Source organism: Trichoplusia ni, chromosome 3 (assembly GCF_003590095.1).
Source record: "Trichoplusia ni isolate ovarian cell line Hi5 chromosome 3, tn1, whole genome shotgun sequence".
Taxonomy (NCBI): domain Eukaryota; kingdom Metazoa; phylum Arthropoda; class Insecta; order Lepidoptera; family Noctuidae; genus Trichoplusia; species Trichoplusia ni.
In genome coordinates this window covers 5,274,908-5,298,630 of record NC_039480.1, presented here as the reverse complement: position 1 = coordinate 5,298,630, position 23,723 = coordinate 5,274,908, and the positions used below count along the sequence as shown (strand labels likewise).

At 36.4% G+C, this 23,723-nt stretch overlaps 1 protein-coding gene across 3 annotated transcripts; it reads right to left on the bottom strand.

The window, feature by feature from the left end:
* LOC113509025 (gelsolin-like) lies at nt 1-23,461 on the bottom strand. 3 transcript variants are annotated; one of them, XM_026892272.1, is made up of 12 exons: nt 23,362-23,444; nt 13,129-13,200; nt 9,249-9,323; nt 8,485-8,677; nt 7,703-7,818; nt 6,927-7,104; nt 6,239-6,345; nt 4,420-4,536; nt 3,035-3,106; nt 2,507-2,569; nt 664-746; nt 1-311 (listed from the first exon to the last, which is right to left on the bottom strand). In XM_026892272.1, the coding sequence occupies exons 2-11, from the start codon at nt 13,195-13,197 to the stop codon at nt 675-677; spliced, it is 1,062 nt and encodes a 353-aa protein (XP_026748073.1). In that variant the 5' UTR covers nt 13,198-13,200; nt 23,362-23,444; the 3' UTR covers nt 1-311; nt 664-674. The 3 variants fall into 3 exon arrangements, with proteins under 3 accessions (XP_026748073.1, XP_026748075.1, XP_026748074.1); XM_026892274.1 differs by having other exon boundaries at nt 1-746; nt 23,362-23,461; XM_026892273.1 differs by having other exon boundaries at nt 1-746; nt 6,245-6,345.
* Nucleotides 23,462-23,723: the final 262 nt, after the last annotated feature.

The following is a 23,723-nucleotide window of genomic DNA, read 5'->3' as shown; positions in this document are numbered from 1 at the left end:
TATAAAGCAGATTTGAGAAAAGAGTATTTTTATAAAAAAGTTTTTAAATCAATAATTTTTTTTAATTCTTTCAGCCATCAATATTCAGTTTATTATGATTCTTACTATTCGTTACTACTTTGCAACTAGTCGGGCAATTCCAATAAATACGAGCGAGTAAACCGTTACATAAATAATAAAATACTATATTAACAATACAAGAATTGTAAATGCAAAATCTCTTGATTACAAATTAAATAAATACAAAATTTTAAACACATTACCCTCCTTTGCTTAGCTGATGTCGGGTCGGAGTTGTCGGGACAGTTGGACTGTCAAAACATAATTTAAAAACAAAATATGAGATTATAATCGAAATTTGAACGTATTGTGACATATTTTTTTATAGTTAGCGGCAAATAACTTGCAGACTGAATTAACCATTAAAAAAATTCAAAAGAAGAAATCCCAGCATTGGGCAGTTGCCCACGGTAACCAATATTGCCAGTATATCTACTTGACCATATAAAGAGCCCACTATTGGGCAAACAGACTAAAAAACGTGATGTTATACAGCAAAACGTGATGTGTGTGGCGCTAAAATGGTAACATAATTTTATTTATTCATATTTTTCATTTTATTTGCCGTTAACTAATCACTTAAAAATAACAAAAGAATATTACTTAGTTTTAATTTATATCCATTCTTGGAAGTATTGTTTAAAAGCAGTTGGTTCGACGCCCTCAGGAACCCTTGTAACATGTACCTGAAAATAAAATTAGCCACTTATTACACGTTCTAAAAATATAGTGACCGTGGCTAAGAGACAACTGCACAATATAATCGATCATAGGGGTTAAGCTATGCTAGATGCGGTCGGTTTGTGGATGGGTGACCATTTATGTAATATCGAGTTAATCTGGGTTTTGGAAGGCACGTTACATTGTGGGTCCCGGCTGTCTTTGACAATCGTTACGGGATCAAGAGCTCTAGAAAGTCGAGGTTAGTCGTTCGAGCTCGAGGTAGGGTCGAGGATGTCAAATAGGCAGTCGCTCCTTGTAAAACACTGGTACTTAGCTGAATCCGGTTAGACTGGAAAATGACACGGATATAGTTGGAAAATGGCTAGCTAGAGGGTCTAGCACAGTAAAGAAATTGTACTGCGATTCTAGTCTCTAACTAAGTAGACTTTACTGTAGAGCGACCAGACAACTCATAAATACTTTAATATACACCGTGATTTTTTAGTCGCCTTACAAAAGCAGCCCAGTTCATGTATCAACTAAGATAATAAGTACGAAGAAAAATTAAATAAGAGAAATCTGAAATATACTCTTAAATATGATAAAAGCGCCGCCGCCCGCGCCCCTCACCATTGTTACAAGGCTCGGACCGCGCTCGCAACAGAGCTGTGTTTCTAAAAAACTGCGAATTGCATCATATTCAATAAAATTGCATTTTAAATTTATTCAAATCTCATAAATACCTATTTTTTTTATCATGAACGTGTTCTAGTCATTGGATACATGAACTGGGCTGCTTTTGTAAGACTACTAAAAAATCACGGTGTATATTAAAGTATTTATATGAGTTGTCTGGTCGCTCTACAGTAAGGTCTACCTAGTTTGAGACTAGAATCAGAAAAAAAAATGAGAAAAATGATATACTCATAAACTAACATATTTATACAAAAAATATCTAAAAAAAACCGTTGGTTCTCAGTGGAAATCAAACCCCAAGACCTCTGGTTTAGCAGTCAAGATATCTATCTATTATGTCAATAAACATAGCAAAACTCCATATTTTTCTTAAAAAAAAAACTATTTTCTGTGTTTTTAGTCTAAAAATGCAGATGCAAAAAAAACGCGAGTAAAAATAAATGTAAAACCACAAGTTCAAAGTGTTAGCGCTTGGAATAATATAAATGGGCTACAGGCTTTTGGCGGTGAAACACATAGACTTAATGAGTTTCGGCGCCATAAGCTATTGATCGCGTCCGAAAGTGCCCTTGAGACTATAATATTGATTATATAGGAGTAAACCATGCCCTTGGACTAGTTAGGCATACTTTTACTATCCTTATCCCTATAAAAAATGTTAAATAATGTTAGTTTAAAGATGGGATAATTAAAAGGATGTTAATATGTCGGTTTTTAAATCTTTGTTATAGGATTAAGGTAATATGTAATTATTACACTTTCAAACAACGCCATCTAGTGTCAAACTAAGCAAAGCTTGTATTATGAATACTAGACAACTGATAAACATACTTATATAATTCTAAATACGTACATAATATAGATAAATTACACCCAGATATCGTGCTCATCACACACACATTTGTTTTGGGAATCGAACCCAAGAACTTGGGTATAACAGTCAGACCCACTAACCACTAGGCCAACGAGTCAGTCAAAATCTGAATCTCATCTTTAAGTAATCCTTCTGTCTGTCCGTCAAGATTTTCCATGATTCTGTGAAAATTTTAATATTAATGAAAAATATTTGAAATAAACAGGTTCTTACCCAGTTTGGATAATTGTGCCAGACGAGGTATTGCTCAGCCTTTTTCATAGCTTCAGCCTTTTCCTAGTAAGAAAAGAAAAGAAAAATCGTATCAATTATAACAGTAATAGATAATTTATCTTCATAATACCATTCATGTGACATTTTCTGGCAGCCATCTTTTTTTTTATTCTTTAAAACTAAACACAATAAGATAAGTGGATCGACTACGGGTGATCGTTTGACAAGGTCGACCCCTGGATGGGTGACCATCTATTTCGTAACGAGTTTTTCCGTGTTTCTTAAAGTACGATAAATTGTGCTACCCGGCTGTTATTAACACATCTTTGACAGTCGTTACAGGTAGTCAGAAGCTTGAAAGTCTGACAAGCAGTCTAACTAAGGGGTATCGTGTTGCCCAGGTAACTGGGTTGAGGAGGTCAGATAGACAGTCGCTACTTGTAAAACACTGGTACTTAACTTATCCGGTTAGACTGGAAGCCGACCCCAACATAGTTGGGAGAAGGCTAGGATGATGACATATTTTACCTTCTCATTCGATTCTCTGCCGACCCATACGTAGATACCGCTGTAGCTGCCACTGTCCAGAATGTAGCATTCCTGTAACAAATAATATAATAATAATATAATATCCTGGGACAACTCTGAACTCACACACGGTTATCTGATCCCAAGCTTAGTAGAGCTTGTGTTATGGTAACCAGACAACTGATAAACTTACTTCATCACAGGTTAAGCTATGCTTGACGCGGTTGGTCCGTAGATGGGTGACCATCTTTGTCATAACGAGCTCCTCCGTGTTTCGGAAGCCACGTTAAATTGTGGGTCCCGGCTATTATTCCTACATCTTTGACAGTCATTACAGGTAGTCAGAAGCTTGAAAAGTCTGACAACCAGTTCAACCAAGGGGTATCGTGTTGCCCAGGTAACTGGGTTGAGGAGATCAGATAGGCAGTAGCTCTGTTAAACACTAGTACTTAGCTGAATCCAGTTAGACTGAAAGCCGACCCCAACATAGTTGGGGAAAGCTAGCCGATGATGATATCTACTCAGACAAAACCGGATTTAAAAGCTAGCTACATATAATAATATCTAAATGTATTATGTATGTATTAGTTTTTATCTCTCCACCATTGAGATAACATGCCATCCACTCGAACAGAAAACCACTTGAATTTATTACAACATTAATGTAGATTCAAATAGATATAGTTTAACGAATGAGATTTATTAGTCTAGATATTTTTAACAGGCAAAAATCAAGGCTAGATGAAAAGTAGATGAAGCAATGATACTAGATACAGTCAATAGGTCTATATTCAACGTACTGAGGTCGTGCTAATTATAAACTAGCTGTTACACGCGGGCCCGCTTGTTACAGATCGAAAATTATACGACGGAAACATAAAATCGGGATAAAAACTATCCTATATGTTAATTCTGGTCGTAAACTATCTGTGTACAAAGTTTCGTCTTAATCCGTTCAGTGGTTTTTGCGTGAAAGAGGAGCAAACATTCCTACATACATACAAACTTCGCGTTTATAATATTAATATACTAGCTGTTGCCCGCGATTTCGTCCGCGTGGTTGTAAATATATAAGTAGGCGTTAATAGTTTTAGAGTACACGCTTTCTCTCCCCGTTTTTATAATTAGGTATATTTCATTACTGCTCTGCCATCTAGTCTCAAACAAAACAAAGCTTGTATTATGAGTACTAGACAACTGATAAACATACTTATATATTTATAAATACGTACATAATATAGATAAAATACACCCAGACACAGAACAAATGATCATGCTCATCAAACAAACATTTGTCCTGGATGGGAATCTAACTCAAGACCTCCGGTATAGCAGTCAGGGTCAGTAACCACTAGACCAAGATACCAGTAAATATTTATACATACCTTAGTGTTGAGTTGTCCTTGAGTCAGCGGTGGGTCCAGTTTAGTGATCTTGATGGAGCCAGAACTATCGGAGATCTCACTTAAGGAGACTTCGGCGGTGGCGCCGCGTTCGAATTCCTGTTAAAAATAAATAAAACATGTATATAGGAATAATATAAATAAAAATTGACTGCACGCACGACGTGAGAGGTTTAACCCCGCGTAGGACAAGCGTTTTATGTGCCCCACGAATGCTTGTCCTGAGTCTGGGTGTCTTTGTGCATGTGACTTGAATCTTTGTCAAACACCCCGTGGCATTAGGATTGGACTCATTAGTGCGGGGGTCATTTAAAAAGATCTAAAACCTTATTTAAAAATTAGCTCCGGTTGTACTTTTCGATATTTGACAACGAAATGCTTTTTGTAGTCTAATTACCTCATAGTAACTAATTTTGGAAAAACAATTTATATCAATTAATTTTTGGGCCTCCAACAATGGTTATCTGTAAACATGCAAATACTGAAATATTTGTCGTAAAAGAAAAATCATTTCGAAAGCTGGCTATAAGCTAGTATTATAATACAAGTCCAAGATATACTCATGCCAGTGTATTATAATACAGGTCAACGGGTAAGATTAGAAGCTCACTCAAAGTTAGAAAAAAAAACAAACTTTAAACCCAAACATGATTGATGTATTATTAAATTCAAATTAGCAATATTAAAAAAAAAACTAAAGATATTCTTAAAAAGGGTTTTCTACAGACAGTTTAGCCAATGTTACATCGTACTAGAATAGAAAACTTCAAATTTATGTGAATGACATTCCTCTTAGACGAGTGACGTGACTTTGACTTGTCAGTTCAATACATTTAAGTGATTTCTCAACGTTAGCGCGAAGAGTAATGTAACTTGTCAATACAAGAGACAGAATATTATCTATATTATTGAATTGAGGTCTAGTTGAAGCAAATTTAAAAGATGCAACGGTTCACGCGTATTTATCGGTATTACTCGACTAGTTTCGGACTCAACTGGAGTCTTTAGTCATTAGCTGTCGCGGCGGGCGAGTGACAACCCCGATAATTACGCGTGAGTAAACCTTCAACCAAACCGACTCTAGCGCCAATACGTACAGTAGCACAAGTTGAAACTACCCTCGATCGTCAGTAACGACGCTTATAACAATGAATCTTCTCGATCTCCATTTACGATCGAATCAGATCGAGTACGGTAAAAACCAGGCCCCGATACCGCTATTTACAATTGCAAATTATACTTTAAGGAGCAGCATAGACGACAGACTTTTTGTGCGATCGAGTCTGCGGCGCTAGTTAACCAGTTACTGGTTATGTGCGTTACTGCATATAATAGTGATGATGATGATTTTTTTTTGCAGTGTCCGTCTTGTAGTTTTTTTGTAATAATGGATACGTATTTTTTAATTTGTTCCGCAAACATAAATTGACCAAATTACAGTGAATGAAAGTTACGCGTGACGTCACGATTGAGTATCAATTTTACCATATCGATACGTCACAAGCCCCCTCACCTAAACTTTAAAGCAGTTAATCTTTGTCAATTATAGTTTTTCTGAAAAAGGAAAAAATACGTGTCTCATACTTTACAATTATCTAACTGAGGGACTAATGAGATTTTTTCTTTTTATACTCAGTCATCATCCCTATTGCACAGGTTCTATTTTCACAGACTAGAAACTACGTCATGGATAGTCTGTCGTCTTCGCTGCACCTAAGACTAGGTAGGCTTTCAGAATACAGAGGGCAGTATCCACCAGTGAACTGGTCTTGTATGAAGTATGATGATGAAACACACTTACACTAACCTCATCGTCACCACCCTCAGTGGCTTCAGCAACGGAGTCCTTGTCACCAGCTCCAAGAGCCTCGAAGAACTTCTCGAAGTCACTCTCTTTGGAGTCAGCATCTTTGTGAAGATAATGATGGGTTAGCTTCTGATGATGTCCATTTTTATTCTCAGTAAATTTAAATGCGGTCAGTCCTTTTTGAATCACACTTGATGTGGTTTCTAGTTATATATTCAGAGAAATTGCATTTGTCTAGTAGTTGGTGATCCTGACTTTACCGCGGTGCAGCTTTTATACAACGCCATCTAGTCTCAAACTGAGCAAAGCTTGTATTATGAGTACTAGACAACAGATAAACATACTTAATTTGAGTCGATGACATAGTAAAGGTCTCGGGTCGAGTTTGGATGAGGCTGGCACAGGACCGTATAAATTGGATACGAGAAATAAAGGGAGGACTATGCCCAGCAGTGGGAGGAAAAAGGCTGTGGATGATGATGATGATAGATAGACAGATAAATTACATCCAGACACAGAAAAAATGATTGTGCTCATCACACAAACATTTGTTTGGAGTGGGAATCGAACCCACAACTTCTAGTATAGCAGGCAGGGCCACTAGCCACTAGACCAACAAGCCAGTCCAACTGAGGGCAGCATTTTTGCCGACGTCAAAAATCCCAGTCCACTATAAACTTACCAATAATCTCAATGGTCGCCCTCCCATTATGGTCCTGGTCCCTGATCTGGTTGGCTACAGTTATGGCCTTCAGCCGCTCCACACTCTTGGCGTTGTCACCAACGTACAGGTATATGTCATGTTCAAAGTCCAGGATAAAGCAGTCGCCTTTGTTGAGGGACGCGAAGGATACGTTGACCTGGAATAAAGAAGTTGTTGTAACCAAGATATCAGTAGTTGCAACTTGAGTTTCGATTTTGATTGGGTGAGGAAGAAAACTGCACACACTAATTGAAAAATAGAGGAAGCATTTGGTAGAGGCATTTGTACACGGTGGGCTTGACAATGCTGCAGCTCAGTTGCTATTCACACATCTCTGACAGTCGTTACAGGTAGTCAGAAGCTAGAAAATATGACAACCAGTCTAACCAAGGGGTATCGTGCTGCCCAGGTAACTGTGTTGAGGAGGTCAGATAGGCAGTCGCTCTGTAAAACACTGGTACTTAGCTGAATCCGGTTAGACTGGAAGCCGACGCCAACATAGTTGGGAAAAGGCTAGGCCAATGATGATGACTTGCATTGTACAAGCGAGACACATCCATACTTCTACAGCTTCAATAATATTGAAGACTAGCTATTGCCCGCGGGCCCGCCCGCTACACATCGAAAATGATCCCACGGGAACATCATCATTGGGTTGGGAAAAGTCTAGGGTGATGAGGACATTAATATGCTCGTGTCCCTGGTAATATCTAAAGGTATATTTTCGATATATCTAACAGTTTTTCACCACAGACCTGTTTGACGCGAACATTCCTCTTCCCCTTAATCTGAAACAGGCGCTTCTCGCCGCCAGCGTTGATGGTGACGTGGTTGAAGCCAGACGCATGGCCGCCGTCTAGGTATCTGATAGCTGGAGAGGAAAATAACATTTTAGGGATATGACAACAGGATTCGATCCGGGTAGTTACGGAGATATTATCATTATAAGCAACTTACATAGAAATAATAATAATTATTGTCAAAATTATCATCATCATCATTCCCCTGCCCTTATCCCAATTGTTTTATTTGTGGTCGGCGCAACATGTCTTCTTCCATACCTTTCTATCTGACGTCATCTCACAAGAAACACTCTTTGCAGCCATATCGTCTTTCACACAGTCCATCCATCGTTTCTTTGGTCGTCCTCTTTCCCTATATCCACATCTATGATCCATGTAATATAGTTTTATGTAGGACATCGCATAAAATGCTATTACATTATTATATGGAATCCCTGACTCCTGAGATATTACAACGGTTATGACTATGACGCCTAAGCCGAACTTTTATAATCAGTCGCGACTGAGAAATAATTAAAAAAGCTGCTAATGATCAATGCTCAAACCTTCCCTTTATAGCTACTCCCGCTTCAAGGAACTTAATCCTTGTGTCACGGGGGGTTTCACAAACATTCAAGTCACATGCACAAAGACACCCAGACTCAGGACAAGCATTCGTCGATCACACAAACGCTTGTTCTGTCGGGGATCGATCCCGCGACCCTTTTTAGTGCGGTAAGCATCTTTCCACTTACCTGGTTGAAAATAGTCCAAAAACTGCTTGGATTCATAGAACTGTGCCTCTCTATGCTGTACAGCAGAGCCCTGGAATTGCTCATCATCCAGGTTGACGGTCAGCATGGCTGCGGAGCCGGCCTCGTCCTGACTGGTCTTGGATCCGATCCAGAAGTGGATATCCCAGGATAGGCGGTTCTCATCGCCTGTTGTCTGTACAAGGCCATAATATACACGTTATTTTTTTGGTAAGGCGGGGGAATCCTCATGGACACCCATTCCCTCGGGGGAGGGAACGGGTAGTGTCAGACTCTTACTGACTAAACCTGAACCGCCGTGCTACGTCATCCGCGTTTTTGTGTCGGTGTATGGCAATGCGTTGCAATCCTTCATACACGCTAGCTGTGTGTTATTTTTTAGCGAATTTTAACTTTAATTATTAGCGAAGTTCACTTCCCCTTAAAAGGGTCCTCCGTGTTTCGGAAGGCACGTCAAATTGTGGGTCCCGGCTGTTATTCATACGTTTTTGACAGTCGTTAGTCAGTTAGAAGCTAAAAAGTCACTAAGGGGTATCATGTTGACCAGGTAACTGGGTTGACGAGGTCAGATAGGCAGTCGCTCTTTGTAAAACACTGGTACTTAGCTGAAACCGGTTAGACTGGAAGCCAACCCCAACATAGATGGGAAAAGGCTACGATGATGATAAATTTGATATTATGTAATGCCCATTGTTCAAAGGAACGAAACTCTTTAGCAAAATTGGTATAGATAATAAAATACTTACGCTGAGTACAATATAAGAGTCACCGGAATAGAACTTTCCATAGTGGGAAATTGGCACTGGAACGGGTTCGAAATTCTGAAACAAAAAAATAAAATTAGCAAAAACAAGAACATAATTAAGTTAATGAACCAACCCACTGTGCGCGAATTTGATCCCGCGTAGGACAAGCGTGTGATCCACGAATGCTTGTCCTGAGTCTGGGTGTCTTTGTGCATGTGACTTGAATGTTTGTGAAACCCCCCGCGATATAATTAAATTTCTTTGTGCGGGACTCATTTTTAAAAGATCAAAAAATCTCGACTGGAATATAAACTTAGAAAAGTATAGGTTAACTTTGTGTTTACAAATAAATAGAAAATGTTTTGTATTTGACATTTATTATGTGTCTTAACCACAACCTTTATTATTATCACATATTTAGTGAAATAGCTGCAACATAAATAAACATCATTAGTGAAAATTCAGCATCTATCACAGCTCAGTCTGGTGACAGACGGACAAACAGCGTTGCCTCGGTAAAATGATGACGTTTTTACCCTATAGCTACGGAATCTTAAAAGTTCCGAAGAGTTTTAGCATTCAAAGCAAAGATCATACATAATCACAATTTTAAATTTATGACATCAATTTAGTGCAAAAATCTCGAACTTTTATTCTTCTTTTATCTATAAAAAACTCATATCGATACAAATATATAAAGCTGAAGAGTTTTTTTGTTTGTTTGTTTGAACGCGCTAATCTCAGGAACTACTGGTTCAAATTTGGAATTTGGAAAAAATCGTTTTGTGTTGAATAGACCATTCATCGAGGAAGGTTTTAGGCTATATACCATCACGCTGCGACTGATAGGAGCGTAGATACAATGGAAAATGTGGAAATGGAAAATTAATAATCTTCGAGGGCTTCCGTTCAATAATTCCTAACTTATATCTTCTAACCAAGCGGGCGAAGTCGCGGGCAACAGCTAGTATTAAAATAAAAACTTTTCTGTCATGAGTAATGGACAATAATCTCAAATGTGTCGTTAAATAAAACCTCCTTGCCGCATCCATTTGGCACTTAGACATTTTTATAACGTTTTTTTATTGTCTATTCCTAGATTTAAAGCATTCTCCACGTTTTTTGTTAAGCTTTGGCGCCAAGTTTTAAAAATGCTGATGATGCATGATTTTACGAAGTCGTATTTTTATTTTATGATGGTGCAAAACGTCTGATGTTCTAAACGCAGTCCACGTTAAATAGGCATCATGACTGGGCTTAAAAAGTAAAAATCTACTATCCTAGTAATATAATAAAAGCGAAAGTTTGTATGTACTGTATGTTATTGTTTCACGCAAAACCCACTGAACGGATTTAGCCGAAACTTGTTACACGCATAGTTTATAACCAGGATTAACACATAGGATAGCTTTCATCCCGATTTTATGTTCCCGTGGGATCATTTTCAATTTGTAGCGAGCCCGCGAGCTAGATAGTTAAAAATATTACAGACACGCTTTTTTGGTCTTTTCCTGAACATAAAATACTTTACAAAGATGTGAAAGATTGTTGTGCAAAAGGAAGGTACTTAGCTGGGATTTAGTCAGTAAAAGTCTGACACCTTCTACTCAACCCAAAGCTGGAATCATTAGATGATTTCCCATCCAGAAAAGGGACTTATTGCGTGTCACTTCACCGTCATAACACGATATTTCTCTATTTTTATACCTCCAACTAAAACGTATCATAGCAACATGCTAAATATAAAAATTATGTAACTTTTAAACCCACAGATCCCTGATAAAAGTCCCGTAAAACCGTTTATTTCGGTACGATACGGAAACCACGCCGTTAATAAAGTCTAAAATAGACTGTTGAAAATGTTTTTTTTTTCAACCAACTACATAAGTCTTTGGAAAAAACAAAAATAGGTAACGTTGAAAAAGTTTTAAATCCTACTACTATTATAAAGGCGAAAGTTTGTAAGTATGGATGTATGGATGTTTGTTACTCTTTCACGTAAAAACTGCTGAATGGATTTGAATGAAACTTTACCACAATATAGCTTATACATCAGAATAACACATATGCTACAATTTTTGAGGTTTCTAATGTGAGGTCGTAAAAAAACACATTTTTTGCGCTTACATTGCAAACGCTGACTGAATACTACAAGATAGATAGAAGGCAGGTATAAATTATAACTTATATCTTCTAACCACGCGGACGAAGTCGCGGGCAACAGCTAGACTTTTACATAAAACTAGCTGTTACCCGCGACTTCGTCCGCGTGGTCAGGAAATAAGATATTTTCTCGTAATAAATCGTAGCCTATGTGTTAATCTAATGTGTCAGGTAACTCCATACCATATTTAAAATCGGTTCAGCAGTTTTTACGTGAAGAAGTAACAAACATACACACTCACAAATTTTCGCCTTTATAATATTAGTGGGTTTAGTGGGATGGGATATTAGTGGGATTAGTGGGATTCTCTTGCCACGGTGTAAGTAACTGTACTCCTCCGAAACGGCTCAACCGATACTCAAGTAATTTACATTACAACATTTATTCCCACGTTTCCCCGCAATTTTTTTTTATACACTCACTTTCTTGTTTGTTTGACGTTCCGGTTGGATTTTTGTAACTCAATTTTGAGGCACTTCCCGATAAGCTAGCAGAGTGAAATGTTCAGGGTAGCTTCAAAAACGACGACAATGCAGTTTACAACTATAAAAACGGCTAGACCGATTTTGATAAAATTTGAATATAGTGACATTTAAAAACATGGGTTTTTAGATTTTTTTTAATCTATTAATTTTTATTTATCACTGAATTTTCACTTTTTTCGTGAACAATAAAGAATATTCTATTCTAATTATTCTAAAATTCTGAATACCTAAATATATTTATACTAGCTGTTGCCCCCGACTTCGTCTGCGTGGTAAGATCTTGTAGCCCTCAAAGATGAATAATTTTCAACGTTTTTTACACATTTTCCATTGTATCTTCGCTCCTATTAGTCGCAGCGTGCGTCGAAAGAGAAGTCTATTTTTCAATTCGAAACAATAGTTCTGAGATTAACGCGTTCAAACAAACAAACTCTTCAGCTTCATATATTAGTATAGATAAAGATTCACACACCAATGAGGTGTTTGAGAACACATCGTTTATTTTCTAGAAATGTATACTCCTATAAAACTATTTTTGTTTAAATCTTATTTTATAGTTGACAGATACATTTACTGAGTGTTACCGATTGATTTATGCTTCTTAAAATAGTTGAAACTGTTTTATTTCTTTGCGTAAATTCACGTCTGCTTCGTAAGAATGAAGTTAACATTTGTTTTGTGTTCAAATCAAGTTTTATCCATAGAAAATAAAATATTTTAAGACTTTCAAAGGCATTGGATTGCGATGGTTATAAGAATGGTGACTTTTGAAGTCAAAAAATTACTTCAAAAGAATCCGCTGCCTGTCAGCTGACACCAAGCTGTATCTCATGAACAATGAAGGCTAGATAACTGAATTTTCACAAATGGTATTTTATTGTTGCCGCTTAGGGCGCACACAAAGTGTGAAAACGGAACTCGACTACTAAGGCTATGCTATCTATCCGACCGTCTGATACCAAGCTGTATTTCATGAAGTGTGATAGCTAGGCAGATGAAGTTATTAAAAACCATTTTTTTCTGTTTTCCGCAATAGAAATGATAATCCGTTAATAAATAAAATAAAAATCGCGTTTAAGCAAAGTTCAGTGCGGTCATAATAAGTAAGAAGATATTTTTTTCTCTTTTCTTAATCCAATTCTTATTTCCTTTGTGTCACGAGTTCGATTCCCGGACGGGTTTTATTTAGCCTTATAACATACATTATGTATACATGTACGTATAGACATACCTCAATCCTCCATACTTCTAAACCCGCCTTCCTTCCGGAGTTCGCGAACGCGGGGTGTACTTCTGGCATAGTCTGCAACAAAAGAGTTTGTTTAATAAATAGCGAAATGATAATTAAAAAAATCTAAACTCCCACATTTTGATATTTCACTCCATTCAAATTTTAATAAAATCGGTTCATCCAGTCCGTTTTTCTGAGGTAACAAACATACAAACAAAATGCATACGAATTAAGAACTTCCACTTTTTTTAAAGTCGGTAGATAAGTGTGTAATTTGTTGTAGCAATATTGGCGTGTCAATTGATATTGCTAGCTTAAAGATAGTGAAGCTTATATGATGTGGTCTTTCTCTGTAAATGGACTATGAAATTAGATCAAAAGATAAAAAATATATCGTGCTAACAAATATACAAATAAACAAACTCTTTAGTAAGCTGACTGCTACGGATAGCCGAGTGGTTGAGGTCACCACGCCAAACCTGAACGCGACGTGTTAGTTCGATCCTTGTAGGACAAGCGTTTATGATCCACGAATGCTTGTCCTGAGTCTGGGTGTCTTTGTGTATGTGACTTGTATGTTTGTGAAACCCCTCGCGACCCAATGATTATATTACTTCGTCCTGCAGACTTGTGAATCTAAAGCATCTAGGACGACATAAATAAATTAATAAAGTATAAAACAGAGCTCTTCCTCTCTCCTACCATAATGCTGTGCTCTACGGGGCCCATAATTGATCATTTTACCTAAAAATACTACCTGTAACTACATTATGGAAGCAATCAAGTATTGAGTATTGTCACCGCCATCAAAGAACATCAATTCAGTTTAGCCGTTTCTGAGGATTTTAGTGACATACACACGTAAAGAACTTTTATATATATGAAGATGTTTTGCACACACACATCCCTCTAAATATAATGCAGATACAGAACAAAAACCTGTTGATCATCACATAAGTGTGTGGGAACCGAACCCACGACCTCGGGCTAACTCAGGGTCACTAAGCACTGTGCCGAGCGATTCGTTTATAATATTGTTTTCGTCAGCTGATGAGTCAGACAAATTCTGACAATGTTACCAAAAAACATCGTCATCCTAGCCTTTTCCCAACTAAGTTGGGGTCGGCTTCCAGTCTAACCGAATTCAGCTAAGTACCAGTGTTTTACAAGGAGCGACTGAATATCTGACATCCTCAACCCAGTTACCTGGGCAACACGATACCCCTTGGTTAGACAAGCAAGATAGATCTCGCCTCGAAAGAAAAATTATACATTTCATATAGATGATTTAAGCCTGTTTTTATGCGTTTTTTTTCCAGAATTCTTAAAAATAATAACAACCTCCACAACCGGTCACCTCTCCAAAACCCGACCTACTAAGAGGTAGCTTTGCTTTTATTACTAATAAATCTAAACAATCAATTAATCTTAATCTAAAACTACAAAAAAACCCAAGTCTAGACATTAGACGTTAAAAACAGATGAAAAATAAAGAGTGACAGAGATAGCTACATGTTTCTTTGGGATAGAGCGAGATAACAATACCATTGTTAAGTTGGTGTCCTTGAAAGTTGGCGTTAGCAGGAAAAATATAAATCAGACCAATTTTATCAGTATTTTATAACTTACTAGCTATTGCCCGCGGTTTTGCCCGCGTGGTTATCCTAGTTTCTACTAATATACACGCGTTTGTATGTATGGATGTTTGTTCCTCTTTCACGCAAAAACCACTGAACGGATTTAGACGAAACTTGGTATACAGATAGTTTATACCCAGCATTAACACATAGGATAGTTTATATCCCGATTTTATGTTCCCGTGGGATCATTTTCTACTATCCATGTTGATAGACAAATCTATACTAATATTATAAAGCTTAAAAGTTTGTTTGTTTGAACGCGCTAATCTCTGGAACTGCTGGTATGAATTGAAAAATTCTTTTTGTGTTGAATAGACCATTTATCAGGGAAGGCTATAGGCTATAAAACAACACACTGCGACTAATAGGAGCGAACACACAATGGAAAATGTGGAAAAAACGGGGAAAATTATTCATCTTTGAGGGCTTCCGTTGCGTGAGCTGCGAAAACGGTTCAAGATCTTCTAACCACGTGGACGAAGTCGCGGGCAACAGCTAGTTGAATATATTTTTAAATCTGTTTTCCCGTTACAAAAATACATTTAAATTGACACCCACAATCTCGTTCCGATTGAAAACAGACTTGTAAACGGTCCAGTAGTTTTCTAGTCTGGCGAGACGAGGAATAATTAAGAACAGATTCAGTTATTTGAGACGCAAAACGGAATAGTTTCTTGTGATACATTCTAGCCGAGTCTGATAATCCTACTAGTCTGCCAGTAATCATAAGGAGCGGAAAAAACTTAAATAGGTTTAAATATATCCTGGGATAACTCACACACGGTTATCTGATCCCAAGCTAAGCAGAGCTTGTGTTATGGTAACCAGACAACTGATAAACTAACTTATATATTTCTCAATACATACATATTATCGATAAATTACACCCAGACACCAGAACAAATGATCATGCTTATCACACAACATTTGTCCTGGGCGGGAATCGAACTCCCGACCTCCGGTATAGCAGTCAGGGTCACTAACCACTAGACCAACAGGCCCGTCGAGAGTGCAAGAATGTTTTAAGTTTTATGTGTGTTAGTTAATTATTTGTTCATTAATTATAATATACTTTTCAGTGTGAAATAAAGATAAATAAAAAAGACTAGATATAATAAAAGCCAAAGTTTGAATGTATGGACGTTTGTTCCTCTTTCACGCAAAAACCACTGCACAGATAAAGACGAAACTTTGTACACAGATAGGCTATAACAAGGGTTAACACATAGGATAGTTTTTATCCCGATTTCCCTTTTTGTAGCTACTAGCTGATTCGGCAAACTTTGTTTTTGCCGTAATGCAGAAAAAAATATAGGAATGAGAAAGAAAATAGTCGTAAGAGTATGAAAAATAGACGTTGTCCGATTCTCAGACTCACAACATATAAAAATCGATCGAGCCGTTTCGGAGGAGTTCAATTAGGTACAAAATGACACTAGAGTTTTATATACACACTAGCTGACCCAGCAAACGTTGTTTTGCCAATTTTTTTTTTTCTAGTCGTATGTATTTTTTTCTGACACATTATAAAAAAAAAAATTTCGTCCAAAAAATAAAATATATTTTTTTTGTGTGAGTAACCCTTAGGGGTATGAAAAATAGATGTTGTTCTATTCTCAGACCTACCTAATATGTATACAAAATTTCATAAAAATCGGTCGAACCGTTTCGGAGGAGTACGGTAACTAACATCGTGACACGGGAATTTTATATATTAGATATCTGAAGAGTTTATTAAAAGAAACACTTTGCAAACAAAATAGTCAGCCATCAAATTGATCGTAGTGCCCGTACCTTAACCTCAACTGTTATTTTATTATTAGTTTTTATAGAGACAACAAAAATATAATATAACATGTCGCACAGCGCAATCTTGGTAATAGGGTCCCGTGTTACCCATTGAGTACCTACGGAACCGTATTAACAATAATATTACACAATATTAATCCATTTTGGAGATATGAGTCAACATATAATCATACAAAAGCTATATTCACAATACAAACACCTAATTATCTAAATAAACATGGTCACGTGATAATTAAAAATAATTAGTTTAACAATTGTTTTCGTTTATTATCGACATTATTGTTAATTACAGTTAAATACGGGCTGTTTAAATTAACTGTTGTTTTTAACTAATAAGTTACATTTAGTTAAATTTTACCTAGTTACTGTACATGCCGTATAATTATAACCCATGGGATAGCTTACGATGTAATATAAAAATATATTATGTTCGTGTGACCTAATTTAACTTAATTATAAAAATACTAGCCTTTGCTCGTGGTGTCGCTTGCCTGGACATTGTTTATAGCTGCAAAAGAGTTACCCTCTTTTAACGATGTCGGATAGTTTCTGCTAATCCAAGGTATTAGCTACAGAGTTACTAAATTTCATCGAAATCGGGCCAGCCGATTAGGCGTCAAGAAGTAACAATCATATACATATAGATGCATACACACTCGCATACTTTCGCGTTTTAGTTAGTGTAAGGGGTATCGTGTTGTCCAAGTAACTGAGTTGAGGAGGTCAGAAGTCGCAAATTCATTACGGACCAGAACACTCACGGTCAATACAACGGTTCCCAATTATTGTGTTGGCAATATGCTTAGTAGAATACGAATAGAGTCAAATTTAATCCAATTGCCATTCATTCATCGGCCATTGTAAATAACAGAATTGGGGCCCAGGTTTGTACACAATATGCGATAAAAAGACGCGCCGAACTGTCGCAACACACAAGACATAGAAGCTAAATTTAGAATTTTCTTTTTATACTTTTATTAGCTGTTGCCCGCGACTTCGTCCGCGTGGGTAGAAGATATAAGTTATGATTTATACCTGCCCTGTTTTTTTTTCACATTTTCCATTGTATCTTAGCTCCTATTAGTCGCAGCGTGATGGTTTATAGCCTAAAGCCTTCCTCGATTAATGGGTTATTCAACACAAAAAGATTTTTTCAATTTGGACCAGTAGTTCCTGAGATTAGCGCGTTCAAACAAACAAACAAACTCTTCAGCTTTATATATTAGTATAGAAAAAGCAGACTAGCTGTTGCCCGCGACTCCGTCCGCGTGGACTTCAGTTTACAGCGCGGTGGTTCCCCTCTTTAAATGAAAATAGCTTAAAACCGCACATATTCCATTATTATAAATGAACAATATTTGAAGCCGTAATCCAAAAAAATGTTTCGTAACCTGACCCGCTATAACCCAAAACAACAACCCTTTTTCAAGTTTTTTTTGCAATTTTATCAAAATCGGTCCGGCCGTTTTTATACTCGTAAATTGCATTGTCATAGGATTTGAAGCTACCCTGAATATTTCAGCCTGCTAGCTAATCGGGAAGTGCCTCAAAATTGAGTTACAAAAATCCAACCGGAAAGACAAACAAACAAGAAAAGTGAGTGTATAAAAACGTGGGTATAATATAACTGGCTGGTGCTCGGTTGAACCAGTTTCAGTCGTTTTATTCTGTTTATAAGCTATCAGATACTAAAGCTCATTGGTTTGGAAACAGTTTTGACCACAATGTCAAACCACAGTCGAACTTACACCAGTTACACAGAGTTCAACTCATTTGTTCGCGAGGCGCTATGTGTGCGTGCGATTGTCAGCGACTGTTTATGTTAATGGAAGCTTTAATTTGTGTGACAGTGACACACAAATGACAGCTGTGTTAGTACACAATGTCACGGTGTTTTTACAAGGGTTATCCACAGATGACGCCGCCAAAATATGAGTTAAATTGACTATTAGGACGAGTTAAACTTGTGATCATGATGGTTTTGTACAAATAGAGGGCCCCGATTCTGCTATTTACAATGGCCGATGAATGAATGGCAATTGGATTAAATTTGAAATTATTTATTTATTTATTTATTTATTTATTTATTTATTTAATAATCACACTAATCTACCATTACAGGTTACTTAACCTAATGCGGTAGCTAGGACTAAACAAAGGTCTAAGTATTTATGTGAACTAGGGTTTCAGATTATTCCTATTCTATTAAGTATTTTTGCCAAAACAATAATAATTGGAAGTTAATCCTCGAGTATACCCTCCCGTACTGAATTTACAATTATTGTGTAGAAAAATGCCTACGAGAATACGAAAATTGTCATTTAAAGCCATATTTCATAAATCGTTGGGTCCCAGGCTAAAAGTAAAATAAATTTGCGACAAAAATTGTTTACACAATCAAAATTATGACCTTAGAAGAGTCGCTTTAAGTCAATTTGTATTTCTATTTGTTGTTACTGCGGCATTAGAAAATACATAATCTGTGAAAATTTCAAGTGTCTAGCTATCACGGTTCATGAGATACAGCCTGGTGACAGACCGACAGACAGATGTTGGAACCTTAGTTACAGGGCCCCGTTTTTATTCTTTCCTTAAAGGAACTAGAAATGATCTTTTATAAGGTCACTTAGTTTTTTGTCCATACATATAATTATGGTCATATTTATATGTCTATGTCTACCCATATTTTTATTAAACCTGATCTGGTCTTCTGATATAACGACATTAATGTATATTATTATAAATTAAAACCATTTTTATGTTGATAAAAGGAAAACATTTCCTGCTATGGATATTTTAATTATGAAACAGGAAGTTTTACTCCAATTCGTTATATAAAAACACATTTATATTACCTACTAATATAACTGAAGCGAAAGTTTGTATGTATGGATGTTTGTTACTCTTTCACGCAAAAACCACTGAGCAGTTATAGACAAAACTTTGTACATCAGTGTATAATCAGGAAAAATAAAACGCGACTAAAAATATTTGACAAGCGACGTGAAATTTACTCGTCAGTTCAATACATTTGAGCGATTCGTAGCGTTAGCGCGTGAAGTAATGTATTTTTTTTTTCAAACTTATATATGATTTCAAATAAAAAAAGCTATACAAATCTAATATATAAAATTCCCGTGTCACGATGTTAGTTACCGTACTCCTCCGAAACGGTTCGACCGATTCTTATGAAATTTTGTATACATATTTTGTAGGACTGAGAATAAAACAACATCTATTTTTCATACCCCTTAGACACAAGTGACTAAAAAAAAATATTTTATTTTTTGGACGATTTTTTTTGTTTTTATTTATTTTTGATAATGTGGCATTAAAAATACATACATCTAGAAAAAATAATATTCTCAGCTAGTCCTACTACTATTATAAAGGCGAAAGTTTGTAAGTATGGATGTATGGATGTTTGTTACTCTTTCACGTAAAAACTTCTGAATGGATTTGAATGAAACTTTACCACGATATAGCTTATACATCAGAATAACACATAGGCTCCCTTTTATCCCGATTTTTGGAATAGTTCCCGAGGGAAAATTTAAAAGGTGTGTACAAGCTATAAGATCACTAAGGGGATTGTTTCCATGGAAACGGGGACCACCGAACGCTGTAAACTTAAGTCCACGCAGACGGAGTCGCGGGCAACAGCTAGTAGGTAGTTTATAATTTAAGATCAAGAAACCAACGTCAAAACAGTTTTTCAAAACAGATTAAGTAAATTTATTGACAGCCAAAATGGCGGACATTAATCCCGCGCATTTGAAACGTCAAAACATTTTGTGTTTGCGTAAGTGTGAATTGACTGCCGTGTTTGATAACATTGGGTTATAAATATAAGCAACGGAAATGAATGATTAATCCGAAATTAATATTTTCATCGAATTTTCGCTTTATGTACCGCATTTGACAAAAAATAGCTGCTAGACAGACAGACGATTGCCAAAAAATAGAGAGGTATTTTCTCTTTTATCTCGAAAAAAAAATGAAAGCTACAGTGAAATTGAATCTTGTGTGACGTCACTTACCAGTACACTTTATTACGAGCAAGTGAAGTAACTAGCCCCAAAACATCATCTAAAGTGCTTTTAATATTCCTTTTTATTTGGTGATATCATAAAATGAAAAACGCCGATCCCATATTTTTGGAAACCTGACTGATTTACTTTATTAGATTTAGTCAAATCCCCTATTTGTTTGATCAACCTTTGTTTTAAATCTAGAAATCTTTGTGAATAAGACTTGAATGTTTGAGAAACACCCAAGTATAGCAAACTCTTTAGTGCAGGAGTCGTTCTTTAAAAAAACATTATATTTGACAAACCTTACCAAATCAAATGCTATACATATCGAATTTCCTCTCTAACTAAAATCATATGGATTGAAACGTATATCTCAGAGTCTTTTAGATATTCCGTACATGACTATTTACAACGTAGCTCTTAATTCTATTCAATTTCATTCGCCCGTATAATGACGCATACTACACGCTCTGATTGGCAACATGTTTTTCTTAACCACTCTCATATACTGATGCATAATAATCAGTTACTATTCAGCTTATTGACGGCAGCAACTGGACAAAGAAGCGGTGACAGAACGGTGGACAAGACAAGGCAAAAGAAGCGTCGGTCGTCCGGGAGCAAGATGGGTCGATGACATAGTAAAGGTCTCGGGTCGAGTCTGGATGAGGCTAGCAGAAATTGGCACGAGAAGAGGGAGGCCTATGCACAGATGATCAAGATATTGACCAGAAAATGCATACAAACCAACGCGTTTATAATAATTATATTAGTAGGAGGATTTTACACTTTGAATCAATCATAGATAATTATTCTTGTATTTTTTCTAGTTTTATTCATTTACGGTCGTCAAGGAAATGACAAATAGTCGTTGTTACTAGTATAATTATCCATAGACCATTATTATGGAAGTACGGAGTTTATTAGGTATCCCTATTTGAAAACCATTTATTATGTAAATTAATACGATAGGTCAGATATACATACCTACATATGTGTAGTGTGTGTGTAGTATATATTTTCCTATATTTTTTTTAATTGATCCCTACCTAAAGGATGAAAGGGCATTTGTCATCGGGCATCCCATGAACTTTGAAAGGTAGGCCGACGGACAGGCAGGGGTCATGATTTTTTACATTTATACATGGATACCTATGTTTTTTATTTACATAAACAAAACAAACTGTGACATTGTAAAGTCACAGCTGTGTTTTGTTTAACTATTTAATATTTATCAACAAAGAGATTGTTTAAAAACAATTTGAACGTATTATTATCTTAAACTTATCTGAATATTCTGCCTACCACGCTTCGTTCAAAAACCAGGATTATAGATGTCGGCAAAAAGGCTGCCGGGAATATGTTTTTTTTTTTAAACCACTCCCGCTGTAGGAAATCTAAACCTTTTGTCGCGGGGAATTTCACGAACATACAAATCACGTGCACAAAAACACCCAGACTCAGGACAAGCATTCGTGGATCACACAAATGCTTGACCTACGTGGCGATTGAATACGCGACACGACGCGAAAAGTAGGTTTGGCGTGGTGAGGGTGACCTCAACCACTCGGCTATCTTGGGCGGATTGGGCGGGTCACGTCAGCCGCATGGACGGACATCCACGCGGGCTGGTTACATGTGGCCCAGGATAGAGAATCGTGGAAGGATTTGGACACTTTTGCCCAGCAGTGGGACCCAGTCGCCTTCAAAACAATTAAATAATGTACCTACCATTTGAAAGGTTTTGTAGGTCTGTCATTGTGCTGCTAACCTCATGCCTTTGTTATAGGAGTAAAGCAACTATGACGATAAAATCAATTTAAGTAAATAAGTTTTCTAATACTAGATTAAAAATATCCCATTGCTGGCCTCTTCCCGTATAGGCAAGGTTTGAGCATTGATCACCACGCTAGCTCACTGCGGGCGATTTCAGATTCGAATATTTGTAATCCAGGTTTCCTCACGATGTTTTCCTTCACCGTTTGTCAGTGGTGTCTTTCATCAAGAAAATACATTTAAGCGTCTCGTTGACACTTCTCGTGACCCAAAGGCTGGCTTTTACCTCGCTCAGAGGATTAGCATTGCCATTCAACGTGGCAATGCTGCCAACCTTTTGGGCACACTCCCAGCCGGCAGCGACGCCGATGAATTTTTTGATGCTTTGATTAAATAAATTTAATTATTTTTTATTTTTTGTTTTTTACTTGTAAATATATTTAACTCTGTAAATTTGTAAATAAATCATATTTAAACTTTGAAAAAGTAAGTTACATTACGGAATATAACCTCCAATAAATAGGTATTTTACTCGCTAATAATTATAATGAACCATTGAAAATGGAAAAACAATCATTTAAGTGATATAGGCAAGTAACTCTCACAGGTTTTATAAAGTTGGTATAAGTGCACTTCAATATAAATAATTCAAACTTATCTGGGTGAAATAATTGTTGAAGTATTCTTAACACAATTATAACTAAGTAGAATAAATTAAAATAAGGATATATAACAGTAATATCTGTTCTTAAACCATTTAAAAACGTCATAACAATCCCATTTTGCAAAACCGGGCCGCAAAACAATTTATAATCAGCGACAAATCACAATTATACCTAAAAATCTCACGAAATACACAATTAAACTAATAAAAACTCACATTAATATCCACAAATACACTTTTAGACTAAATTCAAGTATACTCAATAATAATTTTAACGATATAACCTAAAATAATAATGTAAACAACTCACTAAAAATTCGACGTGCGCTTCGCGTGGCAGTTCGTCACTGACTGAATTTGAATTTGAAATGAAACGAACGAATGGAATGACAGAGGCTGTGTTTGTTGTAGATAGGAATTGTGTATCTGATGTTTAGATTCAAGGTTATATTTTTTTATCTAGTTTTTTTCTTTGCTTAGTTTTATGATTTTGTGTTGACATTTTGAACGACATATTCTTATAGTTGCAATGGGGATGACGACTGGGTTTAAGAAGTAAAAATTTGCGCATTTTTGTCTTATTTTAAACAATAAAAAAATATTTATTTAAAGTTTATTGGGAGGCATCGCATACTAGTAAACGCAGAATATTAAAAAAAAATATTTGGAGTC